A 19,016-nucleotide genomic window follows, 5' to 3' on the forward strand; every position below is an offset into this window, starting at 1 on the left:
CACACACACACACACACACACACACACACACACACACACACACACACACACGTTTAGCGCGGTTTTTATCATCCGTAAAAACGTGATCTAATTTTATGGACGACGCGACGGTTCTCTATATCTATTTATCAACGTAGCCGCGGATACGTTGATCTCCGTAGTAATTTTTTTCTGATTTTTTTCTCTCTCTATCCTTTCTATACGATAAAGCGGAACTAAAGAGAACCGAGCTAAACGCTTAAAACGTTTATCAAATTAATGGCAAGAATTTGTTGCCTTTCTATCAACATATTACATTTTAGATGATATTCGAACAATCCGGAATCTCATAAGATTGAAAATTAATGTTGGAAATATATTTAAATTTTTAAAACTTTAATTTAAAAAGATATTTTTTAATAAGGCAGGGAAATATCAAAGTAATTAATTTTGAGTATATACAATCTCTAGAGTGATATGTGATCAAGAAAGATCGATAAAATTATAAAAATAATATCAAAAGATCTTAAAATTTAACATACAAACGATACGTTACTTGCGTAAATGAACACACTTTTTATTTATAAAAAAATTATTAAGAAATCGAAGAATTCGACAGACATTAGGCAGAAGTTAGCGGACTTGACATATGAAATAAGTGTCGTGTTAAACTTTTGTCCCGCCTACAGCTTGCAAACATAATAAGAAACTAATAAGCAGTAATAATTTAACGCAGCAAAAAACCGATTATGGCACACAATATTGCTTGCGAAATTACAGCAACGTTAAAAATTTTCGTTTCTCTAAAAGATTGCAACGTAATTAACGTTTGTATGCAAGGACGTGGCTTTTTTTACAGTACGAACGAAACAATGTTTGCCGACATAAAATAAATATATACATATACTTATATAAATATGCGATGTTAACGAATCGAATCGGGGCCATGCATCCTGTAAGGAGGCACCTGCAAAGTATAGCATACTTTGACATTATAGAAGCGACAATCACACTATTGCAGATGAAAGTGACGTCAGAGGATGAATCACCGATTGGAAAGCCGAAAGGAAAATGGTAGACAGTCTACCGTAGACTTTCCTTCTACCCTTATCCTTCTTCGTCACATGTGAAGGAAAAGTCGCCGTCTAATTGTGTTCGCGAGCATTTCTCGGTGTCTTGATAAAGCAACCGCAACTCTTTTACGAGTTTTACCAATAATTGTGAACCTCGCGCGTCCTTGGCTCCGTGCGTACGTGCGAACGAGAACGGGGTTCGCTAGAACGCGAACGCGAGCTATTGTTATTTTGCAACGGCGCGAGCGTTTAACGCGACTCGAAGGCTGCTCCTTGCGATTCCACTTTTCCCCCGTCACGGTCACGAGAGATCGCGATATTATTGCACGGCCTCTCATTGACGCATATAAATGATGAATGTTTAATATTAATTAATCCCGTTAATTGCCCGGACTCGTTACATATATATAAATATAAATTCTTCATTAATATAGATATTTTTGACGTGACATTTATTAAATCCTTGGATGACCCGGCGGGGAGATTTCCCGGATGAATCATCCGGCTCGGCGGTTATCTTGATCGGCGCTCTCGATATACGAATTGTAATTCTGACGTAATTTCCGATGAGAGGGAATCGCCGCTGCACCCGGCAGCTTTTCTTCCGGGGATTTCCAGACTCCCAGATTCTCTGAACTCGATCGGAATGAAGCGCTCGCCCGTGAGAGCGCGACGATGAACGAACACAGGGAAAACGCAAGCGGTTAGCGGAAACGCTTCGCGGGAAAGAGCCGGAGGGTACTGGAGGGAGACGTCCTTGGTTGACGCAGTCAACGTTAATACGTATAAAGGATACCGTCCTCGTCGCCGCGGGTACAGACCAAGTCGGGCCGAGCTTGACAGTCATGCCCGTTAACGAGGATACCTCTAACGACCCCACATTGGCGCGGACGAAACTCGGGAGGGCCGGTGATCCACCCGCGGGATCCCGGCGGAAGATGTCCGGGGAACGTCCGCAGGTGGATCTACCGGACTCCTCGTCAACCCCGGCTCTTCCGGCTCTCCCGGCTCTCGCTAACGGCACTGAGGAACGAAGGGCAGCCGAGAAACGGGACTTCCGCAGCATGCCGCGTCGAGACGCTCATGAGAAGCTCTTCAGGGACTTCTTTGAGCTCGTGTTGCAGCGTGCGGTGTTCCAGGTAAGGCCGAAACTTAAAAAAAGGATATATTTATTTCATTCTTTTATTTAAGCACAATAATCCTAATTGAATGAGACAATATTAATTTTATATTAATTTTGTAAATATGTAGGATGTTGGAAATTCCGAATAGAATTTATGCGCAAGTTTGTTAAATAGATAATAAAAAAATTAGGAAAGAAAGACAAAGACTTAACACTGGTATAGAATAAAATATTACGTTGTTCTACGTTTTTGCTAATTTATATATATTAATTTATATTATATTTATATATAATTAACTTATATTAATTTATATCGTTAAATTTTTAATTTACATTAAATATATGTTATATATGTATATATAGAAAATATCTATGTTTAGGTATATTTTTGTATTACCTACATATATATATTTTTTTATTCTATATAATTTTTTCCTATAAAGATTTATTCTATAAAATTTAATTTGAACGCACATCTGCTCCGCATCTAATAATAATATTATTCCCTTCTATTCTGCCTACTTGAATTTACATATCTGTCTCTATAGAGAATGCTATCACTTATTGGATTGATGCTATCACGTGTTATCATTATTCTATTGCAGTGATATCAAAAGCGGTATCACGAATGCGCGATTTCGCAATGTTGCAAGAGAGAAGTGAGAATCTCTGGAAAATTACACTTTCTGGATACCTACCAGATTTTTGCTTATAATGACCATAAATGCGTTAATAGCCAGTACAGATCCTTAATATAGCCAATACGGATGTCACATGATTGACGCGCGATTAACGTTGCATTTTTATGCTAATGCCATTCCATTCATCACAAATACGACGGAATTTACATCGTTTAGCGAGTATAATAGCGGTATTAGTAGCAAATTGCAGTAACAACGAATGACTTGGCGGCAATTAAATCGCCAGTATTGATCTCATTATCATGCCGTGCTCCTTGGCAAATCAGACGCAAATCACATATAAAGTTGACCAGGGACACGTGAGAAAAAACGTAATCCTTAGCGAGAACGCATTGTCTCGCGTTCCTCGAGAAATCCAGCGTATTCTGCGAATTCGTTTATTAATTCCTCGAGGAATTCACGATTACTTTTCCTTAACGAAAATTCTGTTAAATTTCTTGTATTTTCTTTGTTATTATAATTTTTTAGACATTTCACGTGATTATAAACATCAGACTAAAGTACTATTAAAGTAAAACTCACCTAAGATTAAACGACGAACAAGATTTCACTATCCATTTCGCAGAAAGCGGCGTTGTTTCGATCTTTAATATAATTCAGGAGCTATATTTCAATATTTTCGAAAGTTAAATCCGAATTACACTAAGAACTCGTCGGTAAATACATTGCGAAACTGCACTATCCTTCATAATATTTAGACTCTTGAAATTAAGGATGATCTTGGAAATTTTTTATTGATTTTTTTTATCGCTAAAAGAGTCATCAGAGTTAATAGTTATAACAAACAGCAGGATAGTTTGCGTGAAAAGAAAATCACGTCGATTTACAATATTTACATCTGTCCACAAGAATTGAGAGACAAAGAGCGATTATTTTTGAAAATCCAGCCCGGACCGTAAATGGCATTTTCTCTAATTGATTGTGTATCCATACTATTCCATACATCAATCCTGTTTCACTTATTTTATTATTGTTTAACATATTTTTTATCCGTATGTTATATATTATGCTTTGTATGTGTGTGTACAGTCCACCTCCGGAGAGAATCGTGTGGTCGAATGGGTGGATCCTCGCGACCTGCGCTCCGTAGTCGATCTCTCGTTGACAGCCGAGGGTGTCAGCCACGAGGAGCTGTTGACGCTGACGAGCGACATCATCAAGTACAGCGTGAAGACGGGCCACCCGCACTTCGTCAACCAGCTGTTCTCGAGTCTGGACCCGTACGGGCTGCTGGGTCAGTGGTTGACCGACGCACTCAATCCGTCCGTTTATACCTACGAGGTATCCCCGGTGTTCTCCCTGATGGAAGAGGACGTGCTGCGGGAGATGCGCGCCGTCATCGGCTGGCACAGCGGCGAGGGCCTCTTCTGTCCCGGCGGCTCCATGGCGAACGGATACGCCATCAACCTGGCGCGTCACCATAGGTGATTATTTACCGGTTACTTTTCAAGGTATATTACTAGGAAATCTATTATATTTTATTATATTTATATTTATATTTATCTATTTATATTTATCTATTATATTTATATATATATATATATCTTTGTTATATATATATACACTGTTAAATATTGAACGAAATTTAAATTAATACCTTGAGTTAAATAACATTTGATTATTTTTAACTACCATGCATGTGCGCCGAAATTTATTATTTTAACTCAAAACAGTAGGTATTATTTTAACATTTCATTGGTTAATTAAATTAATGACATATACCTATTGAGTAAAAGCAGTGGCGACCTATATGTAGGAATAGTTAAAAATGACTCAAATTGAGTATAATTTGACACTACGAATTTAACAGTGTATAGTTCTTTTTCTTCATTTAAATTATTGTCATCGTCGCTTGTCATCGTCAAGACTAAACGCGAATAAAGTGGGTCGTCATTAATTTCAGATACCCGAACCTGAAGCAATCCGGATTATCGCAGATGCCGCGGCTGGTGGTGTTCACGTCGGAGGACGCGCACTACTCCGTGAAGAAGCTTGCCGCGTTGCTGGGCATCGGCTATGACAACGTGTACCTGGTCAAAGTCGACTCCTGCGGCAAGATGGTGGTCTCCGACCTGGAGGCGCAGATCGCCCGAGCCGTCGAGGAGGACGCCGTGCCGCTCATGGTGTCCGCCACCGCTGGTACTACCGTAATAGGCGCGTTTGATCCCCTCAGGGAGATCGCGGAGGTCTGCAAGAAGCACGGACTGTGGTTCCATGTGGATGCCGCGTGGGGCGGCGGTGCACTCGTTTCCGGGACGTACCGCGGCCTCTTGGACGGCGTCCAACTCGCCGACTCCGTCACCTGGAACCCTCACAAGCTGCTCGCCGCGCCGCAGCAGTGTTCCACCCTGCTGCTCCGTCACGAAGGTCTCCTATTTACCCTTATACTTTTTTTCTTATTTTTCGTATATATACTTGTATCTCTTCATTTTTATTTATTTTATTTAATATATAGAAAAGATAATTCTTTTTTGCAGTTGTTTCAATTTGTGCTAAGAGATATCTATCTCTTAACATTACAACAATCTTATATCTTACAGAATTAAAATATTTAATATACAATATATATATGTCAATTTTAATATTAATTAATTAATTTATACATTAAGCATATGATACAATTTTATTATTCATTATTAAATCATAATTTTTTTTGTCAATTACTTTTAAGCGTAATCGAAGAGAAATATAATTAAAATAGCAAAAAAAAAACTGTTTATCTCAGGATATCTTTTTTTATATAATTTAAATTATGATATTGCGTAAGTGTGATATCTCGTATAACGGAGTTTCACCCTTAGGTTTGTTGCAAGCGGCGCACGGTTGCGGAGCGAGCTACCTTTTCCAGAACGACAAGTTCTACGACGCGTCGTTCGACTGCGGTGACCGGCACGTGCAATGCGGTCGCCGCGCTGACGTTGTCAAGTTCTGGTACATGTGGAAGGCAAAGGGCACACGCGGCCTCGAGGCCCACGTCGACCGCGTGTTCGCGCTCTCGCGCCACTTTGCCGATCTCATCAGGACGCGCGACGGCTGGCGCCTGCTCGTCGAGCCGGAGTGCACAAACGTTTGCTTCCGCTACGTTCCGCCGTTAAAGAGGCACCTGGTCGGCCAGGAACTCGATCAGGCACTCCACAAGGTGCACAGCACTCGAATCTACTTGATCTGAACGCGTTTTTGTTATGCTTAGATGTAAAGCGATGAATTCAAAAAATTAAGCAAATTATTTTGTAAAGTTCTATTTGGAATGACGAGATAATGAATCTAAACGTTCTAATTTTCCACATTGTTGATTGAAGTATTCATTTCCAATTGTGTTATTTTTTTAGCTCTCGCATTTCGAATTTCTAATTTATTTCGTTCTATCTTGCTAGTTTCCGTGTATCTTAATTTTATTTCGACAAAATTTCGTTGCAGATCGCGCCGATGATCAAGGAACGCATGGTCCGAGCCGGAACGATGCTGATTACGTATCAAACGTTGAGAGATATGCCGAACTTCTTTAGAATGGTGCTGCAGAACTCGGGGCTAACTGAGGCCGACATGAAGTTCTTCGTCGACGAGATAGAAAGGCTCGCTGCGGATCTTTGATTAATTTAAATAGCAAATATTGTACATAGCGATGTAGAATGTGTATGTATGTATTATTATTGTAAGAGATAGTTGCACTTGGTAAATCAACGTGACCGTTGAAAGAAAACGATCAATGACGTCTTTCTTTTTCCTACTCAATTTTAATTTATGCGCACCGCATTCAATTTTAATTATATATTATAGTCTTCTGCATTCCTTTTACATCAAGGCAAAATTAGTTCTTTATTATTTTCCTCCTCTTCAAAACTCTTTCATATACCTCTGCGAATTAACAGTAATCAATTTAGAACTTATACATTTAGAGCAAGCGAGTGAAAGAGAGAAGATATTGTACGCACAACAAAATTTCATTCTGTACATGTGTTGTAGAGTTGCAAATGATAAAGAAAGTATAATACTTTAGAGAAGAAATTATAATTAGAAATTGAGTTGGGAAAGACCAAGGAATTGCGTGAGAAAAAAAAACGGCAGCCTGCCTGCAACAATATTCAATCTTTTTTCTTGTTGACTATTACATAATATCGATTGTTGTTGGCATAACAATAATTACCAGATATTTACAAATATTCTTCAGCAATGATTTACATTTACATACAACAAAATGTAAAGTTTTTTGACGATTTCTACACAACTCAATAACAACGTCGTATGCGATAACTGGTCTCTCAGTAATGAGTTATTAATCGTAATAAAAATAATTTACGTTTGCGATGCGTTTGGACTGGCAATCAGTCCTCACGCAGATATGCACAGCCTCACAATATGCACAGGCGATCATTCGTTATTAATTCCTATTTCTATTCTATATAATCTCAATTTTTCCAACTGAAAATTTATTATTTAACTATATTCCTTAAGGAATTTGATGTGGAATTGCTTCAGTGCTTCGAGCATTGTTTTGATTTTTTCCTTTTGCGGCAGTATCGTGGTCCGGAAATGGTATGTGCCAGGTAGCTGGCCGAAGCCCGAACCTGGGATCACGCAGATCCCAGTGTTCTCTAACAGTTGGAACGCATAAAAAACGTCTGGTTCCTGCTTCTTCGCTCGCGCCGCCTCAATCGCCTTCGGTGGCAGCTCGAAGCGCGGGAACACGTACATCGCACCCATCGGCGGATTTGCCTGAAAAAAAAGGCAAAGACATTATAGAAATAATCGTACGCAGCTTTTGTTCTCACGAAAGGACAGTCACCTTATATCCTGGAATACTATTGAGTGTATCGACGACGAGCTGCGATCTCTCTGCCAAGGAGCGCAGCGTTTCCTTCTTCTCCTTCTGGAATTGCTCATACGATGGCTCATTCGGTCGCGGAGGATTCGTCACAACGCCCATTACGACCTGACCGAGCACGGTAGGACACAGCATCGCGGAGATCGACTTCAACAGCACTTTCATCACTTCCGGATCCATGTTGATGATCTCGCCGTAACCGCCGCGGATTCCGCACTCGCCCATATATCCTAAAAATAAAAATATGTTAGCACGAAATGTTCTCCGAATTTTCCGAGAAAGAAATCTATTCATGAATTCTTAACTTGAAAACCAAGATTTAATGTCTTCTCAAATCAAATATCGATGTTCGATATTTCAATTAAAAGAATAAACTCGTGAATGTATAATTTAACCCTTTGACTGTCAATGACGGAAACTCCACACACAAAATTGGCCCGGGACTGTTCATGACGGAAAAATCCGCACATTTAAGAAAATATACTTTTAACGGAGCAATTGGAATAGATTTGAATTTAGCAACCCCAATATCTATATGTTTTTGGGATTGCTGAATTCAAATCTGAAATCAAAGTTGCGAAATTTAAAATGGCGGATCTAATATGGTGGACTGAAAATATAAAAAATTGTTCGATTTGCGTAAAAATTTATATTAAAAAGTTTTTGAAAAACCGCTGATTTTAAATTCAACAATTTAAAACGGCAAATTTAATATGATGTAAAAAATTCAAAATAAGATTTAATTGCATAAAAAGTTTTTTTAAAAGATTTTTGAAGCGGCTGATTCCGTTTTTTAAATTAAAATGTATTAATAATTTAAAATAATGGATTTATATTATGACGGCCAAATAATTTAAAATATCGCTCAGTTTGCATAAAAATTAATTTAAAAGAATTTTTATAAACGTTTCCGTTTTAAATTTTAAAATTTTAACCTCAAATTTTTAGACTTAAAAAAACCCAGAAAGCACCTTTTTTATAATTTTATTTACTCTTTTGTTAAAACCATTTTTGGCCCACAAGTATTTTTTTCGCCTAACAGCCAAGGGATTAAGAATTCAATGTCCCTTATGCCAGTATTTATAGTCGGTTCTTATATTTATAACCATCTTCAGTACAATCTTAGGATGTCATTAACCAATCACAGAACTGTAGCATCTTAAAATATTATACTTAAGACGGTCTTGAAATAAGATCTGACTATACCTATATGAATATACCGGCCATAAATTGCCAAAAAATGTAACATTTTAAATAAATTGCTTTTTGTGACTCCTAACGAGTTATTATATTCCTGATTCCATATCTTTTCTCACGCACCTTTCGAGATTGACATAAACGACGCGAGTTCCATCTTCGAATACGGCTCGCCCATCTCTGTCATGACTTTCTTGAAGGAATGGAACGCACTGTCCTTGTCGTATATGTTGTCCTGATAGACCTCGTCGGCCAGCAAGAACAGATGATTCTTATAAGCGAACTGGATGACGTCTTCGATGTTTTTACGAGTCAATACTTGACCAGTCGGATTACCAGGATTGATCACTACTAACACTCGAGGATTACACGTATCCTTGACCTCTCTTAGAGCTCGTTCCAGCTCGTTGATCTGCAGCGACCACTTGTTGTCCTCATCCAAATAGTATCCAATCTGGGCGAGACCGAACTCCGTCAGAGTTGCTGAGTACAAAGGATATTGCGGAATCGGGATCAGCACGCCGGATGGCTTGCCATTGATCCTTTCGTTGAATAACTTCAGGAATGACTGGAAAGGAAAAATTCGAAATCAGACAAGGATGCGATAAAGAAAGAAAAAATATAACACTAATAGCTAGTATCGCATCAGTCTGTCTAAAATACTAAAATTTGCCAATTTTAATTTTATATACCGCGTATTATATAAAACTCTCTATAATACATGTATATGTAATAATATATACAGGGTTTCCTAATAAGTGGGAAGTATTACAGTGATGAATTTAGGATAAAAAAAATTAAAAAAGTTTACATAAACATATATCCTATTTGACCTTTGTTTCCGAGTTATAAAACCATATTTCTGTGCTCCAGCAATTTACAGCTGCTTACCTTCATACGAAGTGCTCGAAATGGTCATATTTGGTTTGTATTTGTAAACAGTACTCAATATCTCCTAAATATTTCCCGACTTTGTTGACTTCACAAATTCTATTGAATAAATTATTAAGTGCTTCTAGCAAGAAAACAAACTGAAGTGCGTAAACTCAATTAATAGAATGTGTGAAATCAACAAGGTCGGGAAATATTGCAAAGATATTGAATATTGTTTACAAATACGAACCAAATGTGGTCATTTCGAGCATCTAGAACGTTAAGCAGCTCCATATTACTGGAGTACAAACATGTAGTACAAACATGGAGTACAAACTATAACCCGTAAACAAGGTAAAATACTTGTTGATGAACTTTTTTCATTGTTTTTGTGTCCTGAATCTACCACTGCAATAATTCCCACTTATTAGGAAACACCCTGTATGTGCTATTCTCATAAAATAACTTTTTATTCTTGTTACATAGAAAAAAATAATAATAAGATTGCAAAACTTTTCAACTTTTTCTTTACTTAAAATTATTTTTTACTTTTACATCTGTCAATCTATTTGCAGAATATTACTAAATGATTAGATTATTTCCAAATGATTGCTTCCAATTTTGAATAACGAAAAGACAAAAAAAGATGCTTCGAGTCTGCGTACCTTGATACCGTCGGAAGCGCCGTTCGAGAGAATGATATTGTGGTAATCGCAGGGGATACCGCCATCGCGTTCCTGGATATAGCGTGCAATATCTTTGCGAATAATCTCGATGCCGGCCGATTCCGAGTACGAGCCCACGCTGCCGCCCTTGCAGCCTTCCAGGACCATCTGGGCGCGAGCCTTCACATCCTCCGGGTAACTTGGATCGTTCAACAGATCCGGCGAAACCGTTAGAGTGAGCACTTGCCGCAGGAACGAAATGGGTTGCTGGCCCATCGCATGGGCATCGCCCACATTCGCTTTAATCACCTCTTTAAAAGGTTTTTTAATACCCTACAAAGAGAAATGATCTCAAATTCAATCGCAATCCTCGTATTTATTTTTCAAACATTTCCAAATGGCTATAAGCTACACTCTGCTACACAAATCGGATTTTTGTTGAAACGGAAGGTGAAATTTTATTATTTATTATTCGAATCTTTAAAGCGAAAATGCGATTCTTATTTCCAATCGCTTATATATACAATTCAAATAACTATTTATATTTTTCAGCTGTTGTTTCTGAGAAAAATCGATACCTCAATATATATATTGATTCATTAATAAATTAAGTAAAATAATATTTCTAACAAAAAAATACTAAATATTTTTGTATGCGTAATATACCAAAAAATAGAGACTGTCTTTGTTAGAGGAAACAATTACATCTTTTTAAACTGGGTAATAAACTTTGCACTATGAAACTACGTCACCGACGAGCGTTACGCAATTGTATGTAAAACCGACGCGAGAAACGCGAGAACACGTACGCATAGTAATATATGCATATTATTCATCGCATAATCGCATTGGTGAATAAAACGAGTATCTTTTTTTCCCAACAAACCGGCTGTTCGCATTCGTGAGAAATTGATATTCCTATTTTTAAAATGCATCTTCTTTTTACGTGAATGCACATAAAAAGAAGTCTTTCCGAGACCCTGAGTCACCTGGATGCTCCAAAATCAACGGAATCAGAACCGTGCGTCTTAAACATACGTCTCTAAAGAAGTGTGTTTATTTCGAATACACTCTGTATATCCGTAAACGACATAGAACAGTTTCAGAAACTCGAGAAGCGGAAGTCGTTTACGAGGATACGTTATTCTGGGAGATAAAAGCGCGTGTATCTCATCCCTCTCGCCTTCGACATTCTCAATTTCAGTAGATGTATCTTTTTCAATAATTGATTTCTGCATTTTGTTTTCCATGGGTGTGCAGTACGTGCGTTCCTGCTAGCAATGGCGTAGCCGTATATCCTGAGTTAGATAACGTGATAAGAGGCTACCATATGTGTCCAGTCCGTATATGTATATATATACATATATATCATCGAAATAAAAAGGAAAGCCGTTCGCTCGTGGCAATCAACGTCGTTACGTTCTCATGTTCTCACGTTCGGCGACACGAAAGTCTGAAAACCGTCATATCACCGATTGTAATGTTACATGAAATAATATGTTGACTACAATTATGCGTCAAACTAATATGCATACATATACCGATACACGTTATCATATACTTCACGCATTAATCTCTTAGATAAGAAGTTTGCGCACGTTAAGTTTAATTGCTTCCACCAATTTAGACGTTCTACTGTAATTGTCTAAATTCAATTATTTGTACGAGAGATAAATTAGATGAATACTTACAATTAGATGTAAGTAACTTCGTCCTATTAAGTACGTTCTATTTTTTTTTTATTTACTTATTACATACTTAACTGATTTCTTATAGTCTTTTAATATGCTAATTTATTACACGGCTTATTTTTAGAATAGACAAGTCACTAATCCATATATCTCTAACAAAATATAAATAACATCCGAAATATTTTTTCACAGCTTTAACAGCACGATTTTGCATTTAAAAGCGTGGGTTTAAGATTGAGATTTCGAACAACAGACTCTCTAATTTTAACATCGCCTTTTTTATTAATCATTAATTTCCGGTTAGTTCTTGCTCAATGTCAAGAATCCCGTCAAATATATCTAGCGTTATCTTTCGGCTTTATTTACGTTTTCTTTCCCGGGAACGCGCTTATCTTTTATCTCTCGCGTGTGGGGAATAATAAAGCGCAATTTTGAAATAAAACGTATCCTCCGCTCGTGCTCATCCGAGCTCGATTCGCACTTCAAGTTAGAGTTTCAATTAGCGATTAATATTTCCCTTCTCTTCCTCCTCTTCTTCTCCCCCTCCTTCATCTTTGATACTTGGCGTTTCACCATGACAACCTCGCGTCTGCCACCGCGAGCCCATCCCTCTCCCATCCCTCTCTTTCTTTCGTTCACATTCATTCCGTTTACATTCGATGTAACTTGTAACTCATGTAACTAACCCGCTGCGCGCCCGCGTTCCATGCACTCTGCTATATGTATATATTTGCCGCTATAAAATCGCGCCTTTTTTTTTTACTCGCGCTCAGCGGGAATTTTCACTCTCTAGCCCTGGAGTGCAGACATATCGTCCTTGGACGACTCGCTGGCTCCAGTTTGGCTTGTCCTGATCCTTACCTTTTTCAGCTCCTTCTCGATCTCTAGCGCCCTAAGGAGCAGCGGCCCGCGCACCGCGTACTCCATCTTCCGCAGGTTCTCGAAGACGTTGTCCGGGGTGAGGACCTTGCCGCGCGAACTCGCCGCGGCGACCGCCGCCGCGCTCGATGCCATGTCGCGACACTGAATAACCGGCAGGAGTGGCTGGACTAGCATCGGCATGGAGGACACCGGCACCGGCACGTCCGCCATCCCTACCCCTCGTCCAATCAGCGCCCCGCCGCCGCTACCGGCACTCTGTCTCGCCGTCGCCGCCGCCGTCATCGTCTTCGTCGGCCATCCGCCGGCGATCACGGCGTTCCGCAGACACGCGTGCGACATGTTTAGTTACCCTCCTCGTTCTCTTTCTCGTCCTTCTGTTCCTCTCCCTCTCTCTTTCTCTTTTCCACCAGCGAAAGAGGACCCGCGGCGCCGCGCTCTTTCTCTCTGTCACTTTCTCTCTCTTTCTCTTGCCTGTCAAGAGCATAGAGATATAAGAATAGAGTGCGCGAGCGAGCTGAAAAAGCGATATAGGAATAGAAAGAGAAAGCTGCGCAGAATAGAAAGAGAAAGCTGCGCATGGGCCCCTTCTGTCTTTGTTTCGCATGCACGCGTAGACAAAGACAGAAAGGGCCTATATGCAGCGTTCTTTTTCTATTCCTATATCGCAGCCTCTTACGTGCTAGCATATGACTCGCGCACTCTATTCTTATATCTCTATGGTCAAGAGTGTCAAGATGAAGTCCAATCGAGCGGATATTACGCTGGATTACGCGGAACAGGCGGATCACCAATCACGGGACCGTTCCGACGGAATCTTGGGAAGAGTCTATCCAGAACGATCCCGATTGGTGTGATACGCTCGTTCCGCTTTCGCGTAATCTTCGGCTGACAATGAGGCGGCTCGATTGGACTTCATCCTCACTCGTTAACGCGTACAGCTTTCACTCCTTCCGTTCGCGTTTTCCGCGTGGCCGATCCTTCCGTTCCTCGACTCCGCGTCGAAACGACGAGTGGCGGAATCGAGGAGAGTCGAACGAGAATCGTCGACGCGGAAATCGCACACACGCACGCACGCACGCATGCAACACCACGTTGTCGACTCCCGGAGCGATCGCCGCGGGTCGCGGACAGTGGCGGACTGAGTGCGGATGAGGGGCGGCGGGGAGGAAAGTGGTGAAGAACGCGATGGGAAAGGGGAGGAGAGTCGGGCCAGCGATGCTGACGGCGGTGACGAAGTTCGAATAGTTCGATCCAAGTGCCACGCCACCTGGAAACGTCGACGTCGACGTTGATGATCCGGGCAACGGAGGACGACCCGCGCGAATACGAAACAAGCCGGCTGGAGCGACTCGCTGTCCCTGCAAAAGAAATCCCAGTCAGAAATGATTGGTTGAATCAACGTCGATTTGACGTTGACGCGTCGATGAATGACACCGATGTCGAATACTGCGTTGACACTTTTGCCATTTATTCCGACCTCATTATATTTTTATTTTTATCAGAGATGTGCGAAGTGTGCAAACACTGCGAACTATTCGAATACAAATCGGGTGAGATTCGATTCGATTCGACATCAAAAATCCTTGATTTGCACATAAGTTTTTATATTAATCAAGCAATTACGAATATTTCTATAAGAGTCTTATTAGAGTCAATTCTATGTCGAATCGACGTAAAATTAAAATAGAGAGTATATATAATTTTATATATTCAAACAGTGTACGTCTTTCGCACGTTATTCATATGGAATGAAAAAATCGATAAGTATATAGCCAAACCGAAGACCGATCGTTTTACGAAGGTTCGCGCGATCGTCAAAGCTGTCTATGGCTACATTCCAATATTCATTGCAAGTACTGAAAATCTATAACTTACGTAACGTACTGATAGTGAATATCGGAACGCAGCCTATGCAATGCAGTATCAATTTTACGATCGTCTATTATGATCGTGTGATGTGTACGCACATTTATGACATCTACGATAACGTTCGATTTATATTTAACACTATAATATATACGCTTCCATTGCTATCATTTGCGTTCGGTCGTTCACGCGAGCGATAATTGCGAGGAAAAAAAATGCAATTTCGCAGCAATATACAAGATTGTTATTTCGTAAATATGTGTGCTTATTTTAGGAACGTTTATAACAAATCATGAGTGTAATATATATTTTGTGGGCTAGATTAGAGATTTATTCCGTTTAGATGTAGAGAAAGATATCTTCTTGAGACCTTTCAACTTTCGTTTTTTCTTCGATAAATAACATAAGGTCAAATGGAACTGTGTCACTACACACATTTTTGTGAAAAACATTTCATGCGGCAAACGTTTTCGCAAACATATTTCTCGCGATAATTACCGCAAGTCCAAAATCAATATTGCCAGAAGATTACGCCAGCCGGTTTTCGCAGTGGCGCGGAAAGTATGAAATGACTTTCGCGACGGCACTAATCGCCTCTCCGAAGATCAGCTTGAAGTAAGCGAACGAGCGAGCGATCCGCGAAGCGCGCATGCGCGCGCGCACATTTCTCGCTTCTTCCGCGAATCGGGAATCGATAACACCGAACATATAGATTCCTCGGGATTAACTTGGACAACAAACTTACTGGAAAGCCTCACATAAAATATTTAATAAATAAAGGCAGACGAATCGCCAGCATTCTAACGATGTTGGCGGGAACAAAATGGGGATCTCACCCACGTACAATTACTACTCTCATTGGCTGCATTCGGGGAGCGCGCTATTAGCGCTATTTGCTTATTCTATCCTTGTTTTACATTTAATAAGCGATAAAGATAGAATGATACAATAGCGCTAATAGCACGCTCTCCGAATGCAGCCATTATATCGAGCAGTTTTTAGAGGGGCAATTGAGTACGGCGCCGTCGTCTTTCAGCTCAAAGGAAACAAACAACTCTTTTTGGCTCTCCAGCGCCTTCAGTGGAAGTTGATCCGCAATGCCATGGGTTACCGTGTCTCAACATATCAACCCCCATCAACGTAATTTTGGACGAAGCCAAAGAACCACCCTTAATCCAACGCTTTTCTTACCTTATTCACAACTATTTAGTAAAATGTTTTTCTTGTAGATTTAACCCGGTCATCGACAGTCTCGGGTGATCCCTATCAGGATGCAGACCACGTAATATTTAACTGTATTTTAACCCGTGACCAAACGACACCACTTTATAAATATCTTCAAGAAAAATTTCCAACTTATTCCACGGACATCTTTTCACTTCTCAAAAATTCGCCCTCTAAGTTATGTCGCTTAATACTCGCATTTTTCAGTTCATGTAATCTTTATGTTTAAAGATTCCCGCCTTACTCTACCTCCTTTACATATAAACAGCTTTTGCTATCTGCCGAGTTCACTTTTGGAGAATTGTATAATGGCCGATGCTAACCGATAGGGTATAGATGTGCCAAAACAAGACGAAGAAGAAGGGAATCGATAATCACCCACGGAATCGGTGACTCTTGAAGCGAATTCGAGAGGCGGAAGAGTGGCATTAAAATTTTAATTTGTTAAATTCATTTTGGACGCAAGATTGCGTTTAAAATAGATCTTGCCATTCACAAATTTGCGTTTTCCTTCTACTCCTTCTATCCCTCAATCTTGCGCTGTTCTCGAGGCTGTTCTCTTATCTAGTGATTTCTATATCCAATTAAATGCATGCATATATGTTAAATCCAATTTTTTCCAATGATTATAGAAATAAGAGACGCATGCAATAATATGACGAGAGAGTATGACAAATGTAAATAGCGACAGAAAATGCGTAGACAAGAAGTCTACATATATTCTCTTTCCAACTGCACTTTTTTGCATTTTTTTCTATAATCATTCCTTTATCTCTTAACACTTGTAATGCTATCCCATTTTGTATTAACGATGTCGGCCATCGAAAACATTTTAATTATTATCAAAAAGATGTCGCAAAGAAAAATGACATTTTTCAACGATTTAAGATACCGACGGAAAAATACAATTAACATATTCGAGTGCAAAAATATTAAATAAAAATAATATGAAAATATATTTTTAAAATTTCTTTTTTTCGTGCATTTCTTATCTATGTGAAAGCAAATTTTTAACAGCTTTTAACAGAAAATACAATACTGTAACTTTGACAATATTATATATAACATTTTTTAAAAATATATCTTTTAAAATTGATAAACATTTTCTAAAACAATAATGGATAACAGAAGCTTCAATTGTGTAATGATAAGCGTCTTATGTCTATTATTACTAGTTCCTAAGATACAGTGTTTAGAAAAAGTAGTATGGAAAAATTTTATAATGTCTAATTTTTTAATCAGATACAATAAGTTATTAGCAGTTGTACTATTAAACACGTCAGTTAAATTACTTTATTAAAAACTTAATAAATCAAATTGCTACTGTTATTTTATACCTAAAAAAATATATTGTTCCTCTATTTAAAACTTTAAACCTTGTTTTCTCTGAATTTATAATAATAGAGATATGATCTTTTACCTCTAAAACGTAAAGATATATATTTTTTTGAAACTTTTTATTATATAATACATACATGTGTACATATACATATCATACACATACGTTATTTATATACTTTAGTTTATTTCTTTGACCTTTTAAGATTTTTATGGTACACATTTCGCATGTAAAAAAAAATAAACGTACAATAACGTAACAAAGCAGGAAAGAATCAGACCTCGCGCTAATGCAATCGGGATCGTTATTGAGAACCTTCAAATGAAATGATCTGCGAGGTCACGATCGTTGTACTATGAACCTCAAGCAGTCGCGCCGCTTAATAAGTAAAATTATGAACCGATAGCCACGCACATGCCCCTGCGCGACCTTATCTCCCGTCTGATTGACAAAAGCCGCGAATATTAATCGCGAATAACAAGACGCGCTACGCCTCGTCATCGCCCGTGACGAAAATAATCTGCCGCGACGATATCGTGCGTCGGGTCGCCAAACCGTTTCCGACAAACGAGCGTATCCGCCGATCGCCAACGCGTGCGTCGATTAACGATTAAGCGCACGTTCCCGGCCGGACACTTCGAATGCGCCAGTCGATCTTTTGACCGATATATGGCGGGCATCCATGACTAGATCTTATATTTAAGATTGTTCGAAACCTCGGACAGTCTCAAGATTCCGTCCAACAAATGAAACGACCGTGTAACATTTCGAGCTATGAATAATTCCGTACATAATGCGTCGCGCGACATATTCGTCGCAAAGGGCGGTCGAAGGGTTCGCACGGCCCGAAGAGTGACTCACCCTTCTTCTCGACGAATTTCTCGCTCTCGGCCGCTCTCACACACTAACGAGACTGTCGCGATTCCGCATTTTCCGTATATCGCTCCTATCCTATCATATTTTTAGCGAGCGCATTATGTAAGTGCACGTGGGTAAGCAGGTAGTCGGGGGCACATCATCTCCCTCATCGGCTGAAACAATGGCATTTATGCAACGCTTTTATAAAATGAGAAACGACATAGCTGGAAGTTCGATCCCGATCGATAATATGTTCTTTTAACGCGCGACACATCGTCCACATCGATGTAATGAACTTTGACTCGAGAAAACGCCTCAGATTGACCACGAAAGCTCGAGTCACTTTTTTTCTTTATCAGAAACTTGATAAAATTACTCTTTTTAATTTTTAATATTAATATATTTTAATATCATATTTCAATATAAGCGTCACGCAAGAATGCCGTTAAGATTCATTTGAAATTGTAGAATTAAAGAATAAAATTTTGTTATATCAGAATAATTTACGAAAAATCGTTCATTTTTATTTCATTATACTTGCGATTTAAAAAATTAATTGTGACAAAAAGATTGGGAAAAAAAATATTGGAACCGCTCTCAAGCCTCCGTATGAGAAGATAAGATAATCGAAGTTGAATTTATCTTTGATAAAATTAATAATGCGCACAAATTAATATAAGCTTCCTCCTTTTTGCCAACGGTAAGTAAAGAAGGTGGACGATA

At 39.1% G+C, this 19,016-nt stretch overlaps 2 protein-coding genes across 5 annotated transcripts; one reads left to right on the plus strand and one right to left on the minus strand.

The window, feature by feature from the left end:
- Positions 1–1,467: 1,467 nt before the first annotated feature.
- On the plus strand, positions 1,468–6,847 carry LOC112461947 (cysteine sulfinic acid decarboxylase). The gene is made up of 5 exons (XM_025027414.1): positions 1,468–2,191; positions 3,906–4,300; positions 4,780–5,243; positions 5,678–6,015; positions 6,294–6,847. The coding sequence occupies exons 1-5, from the start codon at positions 1,898–1,900 to the stop codon at positions 6,465–6,467; spliced, it is 1,665 nt and encodes a 554-aa protein (XP_024883182.1). The 5' UTR covers positions 1,468–1,897; the 3' UTR covers positions 6,468–6,847.
- Positions 6,848–6,943: 96 nt separating this feature from the next.
- Positions 6,944–18,389, minus strand: LOC112461946 (alanine aminotransferase 1-like). 4 transcript variants are annotated; one of them, XM_025027412.1, is made up of 7 exons: positions 18,297–18,389; positions 14,274–14,364; positions 12,986–13,477; positions 10,434–10,766; positions 9,019–9,463; positions 7,660–7,928; positions 7,311–7,589 (listed from the first exon to the last, which is right to left on the minus strand). In XM_025027412.1, exons 3-7 carry the CDS (start codon positions 13,343–13,345, stop codon positions 7,311–7,313), a joined length of 1,686 nt encoding a protein of 561 aa, XP_024883180.1. In that variant the 5' UTR covers positions 13,346–13,477; positions 14,274–14,364; positions 18,297–18,389. The 4 variants fall into 4 exon arrangements, with proteins under 4 accessions (XP_024883181.1, XP_024883180.1, XP_024883178.1 ...); XM_025027410.1 differs by having other exon boundaries at positions 13,929–14,364; XM_025027411.1 differs by lacking the exon at positions 18,297–18,389 and adding an exon at positions 15,371–15,467 and having other exon boundaries at positions 13,929–14,364.
- Positions 18,390–19,016: the final 627 nt, after the last annotated feature.

This window comes from Temnothorax curvispinosus, unplaced genomic scaffold (genome assembly GCF_003070985.1).
Source record: "Temnothorax curvispinosus isolate PA1 unplaced genomic scaffold, ASM307098v1 QBEX01011890.1, whole genome shotgun sequence".
Taxonomy (NCBI): Eukaryota; Metazoa; Arthropoda; class Insecta; order Hymenoptera; family Formicidae; genus Temnothorax; species Temnothorax curvispinosus.